At 46.7% G+C, this 8132-nt stretch overlaps 1 protein-coding gene across 1 annotated transcript; it reads right to left on the bottom strand.

Moving 5' to 3' along the window:
* Nucleotides 1-5715: 5715 nt before the first annotated feature.
* Nucleotides 5716-7941, bottom strand: LOC123490396 (mitoguardin 1-like). The gene is made up of 8 exons (XM_045220435.1): nucleotides 7906-7941; nucleotides 7620-7678; nucleotides 7140-7209; nucleotides 6963-7052; nucleotides 6419-6517; nucleotides 6207-6291; nucleotides 5996-6100; nucleotides 5716-5905 (listed from the first exon to the last, which is right to left on the bottom strand). Exons 3-6 carry the CDS (start codon nucleotides 7143-7145, stop codon nucleotides 6256-6258), a joined length of 231 nt encoding a protein of 76 aa, XP_045076370.1. The 5' UTR covers nucleotides 7146-7209; nucleotides 7620-7678; nucleotides 7906-7941; the 3' UTR covers nucleotides 5716-5905; nucleotides 5996-6100; nucleotides 6207-6255.
* Nucleotides 7942-8132: the final 191 nt, after the last annotated feature.

The following is an 8132-nucleotide window of genomic DNA, read 5'->3' as shown; positions in this document are numbered from 1 at the left end:
GCAGGGCGTTTGGCATTTGCCAGAGAACACCGAGATTGGCAAATTCGCCACCTGGCGCCCTGTGCTCTTCACAGATGAAAGCAGGTTCACACTGAGCACGTGACAGACGTGACAGAGTCTGGAGACGCCGTGGAGAACGTTCTGCTGCCTGCAACATCCTCCAGCATGACCGGTTTGGCGGTGGGTCAGTCATGGTGTGGGGTGGCATTTCTTTGGGGGCCGCACAGCCCTCCATGTGCTCGCCAGAGGTAGCCTGACTGCCATTAGGTACCGAGATGAGATCCTCAGACCCCTTGTGAGACCATATGCTGGTGCGGTTGGCCCTGGGTTCCTCCTAATGCAAGACAATGCTAGACCTCATGTGGCTGGAGTGTGTCAGCAGTTCCTGCAAGAGGAAGGCATTGATGCTATGGACTGGCCCGTCCGTTCCCCAGACCTGAATCCAATTGAGCACATCTGGGACATCATGTCTCGCTCCATCCACCAACGCCACGTTGCACCACAGACTGTCCAGGAGTTGGCGGATGCTTTAGTCCAGGTCTGGGAGGAGATCCCTCAGGAGACCATCCGCCACCTCATCAGGAGCATGCCCAGGCATTGTAGGGGAGGTCATACAGGCACGTGGAGGCCACACACACTACTGAGCCTCATTTTGACTTGTTTTAAGGACATTACATCAAAGTTGGATCAGCCTGTAGTGTGGTTTTCCACTTTAATTTTGAGGGTGACTCCAAATCCAGACCTCCATGGGTTGATACATTTGATTTCCATTGATCATTTTTGTGTGATTTTGTTGTCAGCACATTCAACTATGTAAAGAAAAAAGTATTTAATAAGATTATTTCATTCATTCAGATCTAGGACGTGTTATTTTAGTGTTTTTGAGCAGTGTATAATAATACTTTTAGCAAAAAAAAATATTTTCAATTTTCAATCTGTAGAAACAATGAGAGTAGAAAGGTTCAGAACTTTTGTAAAACATCACAGTACAGTTGAAAAAGATATGGCAAATAGAAATCCAATATGGATGATGTTAAGAGATAGATGGGTGGTGTTGAATGAAGTTGAAGGATGGGACTAATAACAACTAACAACAACTAATAACAACAAGATAAGCATACTGTGTCCATAATAAGTATTGTGACGTCACGAGAGGCTACACAGCTTTCAGCGGGATTGCTCAAGTAGTGCAAGGAGACAAGGTTCAAACAAAACAAGGATTTTATTATAGGTCTTGGGAAATTAACAAAATATAACAAAATTCTGTTCTCTTGTGGCTCTTTAAGGGTTAACAGTTCAGGGATGTCTCTTCCACATCCAAAATCATAATTCTCACTCGCTCAGATAACTTTTCCCCAGCCTTACTGTAGTCCACGTTGCAGCTAGTGGCCAACCCAGCAAAAAGTCCTTCCAAATGTCTCTCACGTATTTCCACAGGTGCATATATCCAAAGGTGAGTATTTCCCAAAGGTAAGTATCTCCAAATCCTTATATTCCTCATGGAAGTGGACGTGCAGCACTCTTGTCCTCCAGAGAGCCCAGGTTGGAGACTGTGTCTCTTCCCTTCCCAAACCTTCAGCTCATCAGCTCCTCATTTGTTTCAGCTGCGTGGGAAGATTGGCCATAGAGGGGTGGAGTTCCCGACCATACCAGCAGATGGAGCCATAGCTGTCTGGGTTTGCAGCCACCTCAGGGGGATGTAACGTCCCTCCAGGACACAGCCTCTCGTGACATCACACATCCCCCTCCTCGGGACCGACGTCCTCGTCGGGGTAAAGGCAGCGAAGAAGGCATCACGCCGGGAGAGGGCGTCCGCATTGCCGTGGTGCTTGCCAGACTGCTCTCTCTTCAACTCCTCCAACTCTAGGACCAGGGACTCAGCCTCCTGTTGTCTCTCCTTGAGTTTCTTACTGAACGCATCAGCCTTGGTTTTAGCAGAGTTTAGCTTCTGTTGAGCAGCTTTCAGTTCCTTCTCTCTCTCTGCCTCCGCATTCTTCATCTTGTTCTCCAACACCTTGTACTTCTCCTCTGCCTTCTTCTGGACCTCCTTACTACTGCGCAGGGTCTCCTCACACTCCTCGATGGTCCTGCGCAGCCTCTCCAGCTCCTCCTGTTGCTTAGGGAAGGAGCTCTGTTGGAGTTTAGCCTGGAGGATATCTAACTCTTCTGTCTTCATGTCTAACTGTTGCTTTAACAAACGATACCTCTCAGCGGTCCCCTTCAGACCAGACAGTTCTTTGTCCAGATTCTGTAGCTCCGTCTCTGTGTCGGTCTGGGCACCTGCCATCCCCTATCAGAGCCCGGGCGGGAGTAGTAACTCGGAGGATTGCACCGGAGCCTTCCCAGGATGAGTCTTGCCTCTCCGTTTCCGAGGTACTCGGGTTATCCTCTCCTGAGACTCTCTCCAGAGTGGGTAAAAGGCTGGGCAGTCTCGTCCAATTAGGACAGGGACGGGGAGGGAATCAACCACCCCGCCCGTCGTGTGTATGGTTCCCCGTGTGCTGGTCATTGTAAGTTCAGTAATGGGGTATTCTCTGGTGTCCCCATGGACACAGGAAACTGGGAGGACTTTCCCCGGGGTCAGACACGTTGGGCCCACCAAATCCTTACGCACCAGGGTGGCCCGGCTACCAGAATCCAGTAAGGCCTCCACATCATGGTGATTCACAGTTACCGGGCAGGTGGGGGGGTCGATCTGGGCCGCCATCTACGACTCCCAAGAGCGAGGCAAAACGGTGTGTGGGTGCTGAGCTGGAGGACTCCGCAGTGGGCATAGGTTCATCGGCTGGTTTCCCACACTGCCAGGAGATATGTCCCATCTCCCCACACCGGTAACACTGTCGAAGTTTCCCCCTCCTGGTGTACTCTTCTTGGACCCGCCTGGTTTCTGGCTCCCCCTGGAGCCGGGATAAGTCCTGACGTGGCTGGGTTCGAGACCTTGGGGTCCTTTGGGACGGGTTCTTCCCATTTGTGGTGGGGCCGCCCTCCTGGGGTCTTCTCGGGAAGCATTCAGCATCTCCGCTGTGGCCTGGTACTTTTCCACAGCTTCCACGGTCAGATCAGCCGTGGTCAAGGCCTGTTGACTGATGAACCGTTTTGCCTCATAAGGCAGGGCGCGTGAGTAACGATCCACCACAACGGCCTCCACCACCGCCGCTGCTGGATTCCTCTGCGGATCCAGCCATTTCCTGCGATTCGGACAAGTTCATGCATCTGCGCCCGAGGAGGTTGGTCTGGTTGGAAGGTCCAACTGTGAAAGCGCTGGGCCATACCAAACTTTGTGAGTCCATATCTGCTGAGGATCTCAGACTTCAGGGCATCATAGTCAGTAACCTGGTCAGGGCCCAGGTCCCGGACAGCATTCAGCGCTTCCCCGGTTAGAAAGGGGGCTAACAGACCAACCCACTGTTGCTTGGGCCAGGCTTCCCTAGTGGCCGTGGCCTCAAATGCATGCAGGTATGCCTCAATGTCATCGGTAGCTCCCATCTTAGATATAAAGTCACTTGCCTTTATTGGGCGGGTATTTTGGACCACCCTCTGTCTCTGCAACTGCAATTCCTCTGCCTTCAGAAGGTTGGCTTTCTTTGCTCCTCCAAGAGAGCCACGTTTGCTTGCATCTGGGCTTGCTGGCCAGCAACAAGGGCTTTCAATATGTCCTCCATTTCAGTCGGGCGGGGAGCCTACGGCCAACTTGGAAAACTGGGTGATCAAACCTTCGGTATCCTCCTCTGACATGCACTATTAACGCTTGAGCGTGCCCGTATTCTCCACCATCTGTGACGTCACGAGAGGCTACACAGCTTTCAGCGGGATTGCTCAAGTAGTGCAAGGAGACAAGGTTCAAACAAAACAAGGATTTTATTATAGGTCTTGGGAAATTAACGAAAATATAACAAAATTCTGTTCTCTTGTGGCTCTTTAAGGGTTAACAGTTCAGGGATGTCTCTTCCACATCCAAAATCATAATTCTCACTCGCTCAGATAACTTTTCCCCAGCCTTACTGTAGTCCACGTTGCAGCTAGTGGCCAACCCAGCAAAAAGTCCTTCCAAATGTCTCTCACGTATTTCCACAGGTGCATATATCCAAAGGTGAGTATTTCCCAAAGGTAAGTATCTCCAAATCCTTATATTCCTCATGGAAGTGGACGTGCAGCACTCTTGTCCTCCAGAGAGCCCAGGTTGGAGACTGTGTCTCTTCCCTTCCCAAACCTTCAGCTCATCAGCTCCTCATTTGTTTCAGCTGCGTGGGAAGATTGGCCATAGAGGGGTGGAGTTCCCGACCATACCAGCAGATGGAGCCATAGCTGTCTGGGTTTGCAGCCACCTCAGGGGGGATGTAACGTCCCTCCAGGACACAGCCTCTCGTGACATCACAGTATATAGGTTATAGGTTGAGAGCTTTTGTGAAAGAGCACAGTTAGAAAGATATGGCATATAGAAGCAAACCGGATGGACATCATGAAAATGATCGGAGAGGTTGAGGGTAGAGGAAGTTCAGGAGTAAAAACAAACAAAATAGAATTATTGTAAAATTGACTGTGTCCATAAAATGTATATAGTATGTATAAACTGGAAGTAGAGGCCTAAGCATTGTTGTTCACTAGTTTACTCCAATTAGGGAAGGGCTGGTTGGATTGGAAAGTAATAAAGGGAAATATTAGGGGTGTAACGATTCGTTTTAACAACGATTCGATTTGTATCACGATTCGTGGTTGTCGATACGATTCAAGGACGATATTGGTTCATTTAGAACGATACGATCCGAAACGATTCAGTGACTTGAAATCGATTCAGTAACCTTTTAGCCAAAAATTCAACCAGTGTGACTGAAATAAATACCTGGATACTGGACAGTGCAGGTGAAGTTTCCTAGATTCCTGTTTCTTGTAAGGACCGCAATGGTGGCTTGATAATTTCTCGCTCGTCGGCTTCTCCTCTGTCATCCGCCATGCTATGCTTTGTTGTCTTGGCGCCTTTGCGCTGCTGCTGGCGCGATGACGTCACGGATAGGCAGACTGAATCGAAGTAATGTTTAAAGCCTTTATCATTAAAAGTGCTAAGAAAAAACATCCATATAAAGTCTGACGTGCTTAAATCCAATGGGTTATTTCCTAGTATCGATACAATCGATTTATTACATTTTAAAACGATGTTAGATCGATATATGTTGTCCAAAAAGGCCAACTCGCGAGCACAGATCGATGTAGTTGGATCATAGGAATATAAATCGATACATCGATGTAGTAGATGGATCGTTACACCCCTAGTAAAAACACTCCAGTGCGCAAAACAGGGGCAGTGGAAAATACAAGGCACACAGGGAATATTCCCAGCGATACAAAATACATGGAGCTCCACCGAGCTTCTCTCTCCTCCACAATAAACAATCACACACAAAGACAAGGGGGCAGAGGGAACACTTATACAGGTACTAATGAGGGGATATGAACCAGGTGTGTGTAATAAACAAGACAAAACAAATGGAATGATGAGATGAGGAGCGGCAGTGGCTAGAAGGCCGGTGACGACAAACGCCGAAGCCTGCCCGAACAAGGAGAGGGGCAGCCTCGGAGGAAGTCATGACAGATACTGTATATTTTTGAAAGAATAATATATTTCCCTTGACAGAGTGATGCTGAATGTAAAAAATGGCTCAACTTACCCCACTCTCCCCTACACATGATGTAACATTTGTTTACGATTGACAGATAATGTTTAAATGCAAAACACTTTATTTTGTGATGGGGCCCTCAGCTCAGTTTGGGAACCTTAATCCAGGCTGGACAGCAGGAACTCAACCTGTATTTCTAGATTCCTCATCACCTCCCCCGAGAGCCTCTCTGGGCTTTCATAGATTGACTCATTGAGGTTGAAGATGGATTCTAGCCATGCCTTCATCTGGCCCTGTTGACAACAGACACATCATCAACTATTATTGAGCGAGAGAGAGAGAGAGAGAGAGAGAGAGAGAGAGAGAGAGAGAGACAAATGTACCTTAACGAGGAGGTAGAAGTTCTCAGCAGCCTCTGTCCAGGCTCCTCCAGGAGGGTCAATCCTCATTATGACTTGCAGGAGCAGATACAGGAAGCTACCAGGCTCCTGGAGAAGGAACAGGGGACATGAGTGAGTGTCTACAGATCTGATATGACAACAGTGTGTATAGCATAGATAAACAACAGGATGTTCCATTCTTAGGGCCACTTACAGATATAGGAAGAGATGTCTTTCCTTCTAGAAGGCTTAGTAGAACGAATTCATAAAAAAACATCTGCGAAGTTGATGCGGTCGATCTGAAGTCAAACAAATAGGATAATTACATAATCTTCATTGACAAGCACTTTAGAAAGTCTCATTGAGTAGATGTTAGATGAGAAGACGGTGCCTGCAGCTAACGCTCAAGCTTGCATGTAGACCTACTCCTACGAGAGCCATCTCCTGCTCTAGTCGCTCCCTGTTTGCTGGCTCATTAATGAAGTTCACCAGTAGGTCGTAGGCCTGCTGAAACTGCCTCACATCCTCAAAACAAAACAATCATAAAATTCCTTAAAACTTAGATCATAAACTCAAAGATTCAGGTCTGTAATTCAAAGGGCCTCCGATTGTTTGGCTAGTATGACGTTGAAACTTTTCAACTAAACCCTATGAATCACTGTTGCCTAAAGGTAACCCACTGTGCAAGAACTGGTTGAATCAATGTTGTATCAATAAAAAATGTCAATGTGATGATGTTGAATCAAAGTGGGAAACTGATTGGATTTGAAAGAAGTCATCAACGTAAGGGAATTTCGTCTTTTAACCTAAATCCAATTACGTTAATTTTTTGGGGGATTTCAAATTGAATTCACATTAGTTGACAACTCAACCAAATGTAAATCAAAACGAGACGTTGAAATGACATCTGTGCCCAGTGGGAACTATATATCTGGTCTGATGAACGTTGCACAATTATGTAATTGGTTACCTGCTGGTTGAGCTCGGATAGTCCACTCAACACCATCCTCCCAGCGTGGGTGAGGTAATTGAGGGAGGTACTGTCTGAGGATGTCAGAGCCTGTGAGAACAAGACAGTACATTTACAAATAGTCCAGAAATGTTCATGAAGTGAAATACAAAAGGTGCTAAATTCACATTTTCTCACCTCCATAGCACGTCTGATACCGGCCAGCCTCAGAGAGAAGTTGGTTGTCCCTTGGTTTTCAAAGTAACGCCTGTAAATAGAAATGTTCAATAACAAATGTTCAACCTAAGAAGCTAAAACATCAGTGCCATGAAATTAAGAAATCATTTTATGTTAGCCTATATTATAACTGCAGGATTCAGAAAGACCATACCAATGTAGGATCTTAATTTGATCACTCTTTTGTTGCTGAGAATTTTCCTGCACGGCAGGAAATGCAAACTTGTAGCGTATTTGGAATTTTCAAGTTTGTAATTTCCACTTTGAAATTTTAGACTCGATTTGCCCTAACGAAAAATGTATCTTGTTGCTGCAGGATTATTTTCCTGCTGTAGCAAACTGTCTCAAATTAAGATCCTACATCTGTATAACTACAATATTGGGCAGATTATTTCAAAGCAAAGGTTTTTACTATAGATGAACACATGAAAGCGAACCCACCGCAACTGGGGCACATCTGCAGCATTATTTTGCTCCTCCACAAACTCCTCCTCAAACTCCTAAAACAGACATCACATTAACTTAAACTCTACTAAACTGCATTTCTCCTGCAACATCAACTGAAGCAGACAAAACATTCAGTGACATCATAACAATACTTTCATCTTGACCTAACAACTTGACCCTTGACAGACAACACAAACCTATCGATACCAAAACAATGACACACACCTGTACACACAAGTACAAATGAAATAAGAATTATTGACTGTAGAAAGAGTTTTACCTGAGGAGTGCTGTCAGGGGTCTGGTCCTGGTCCTGGGTGGAGTGGTAAGGTGGAGGGGGACTGGGAGGGGAATCGGAAGGGAAAGGGGGAGGCGGAGAATTCTGGGGGACTGGTGAGAGGAGCCAGAGGACGGCTCATAAGGGGTGGTGATGATGTCAGAGGTGGAGAACTGATATGCCATCATCTCATCCCCCCTCTCCTGGTACCCCTCCACTGTGGTGGAGAT

This window comes from Coregonus clupeaformis, unplaced genomic scaffold (genome assembly GCF_020615455.1).
Source record: "Coregonus clupeaformis isolate EN_2021a unplaced genomic scaffold, ASM2061545v1 scaf3829, whole genome shotgun sequence".
NCBI lineage: Eukaryota > Metazoa > Chordata > Actinopteri > Salmoniformes > Salmonidae > Coregonus > Coregonus clupeaformis.
Note: the sequence above shows the minus strand (reverse complement) of the source record. Positions and strands in the feature narration are given on the sequence as shown.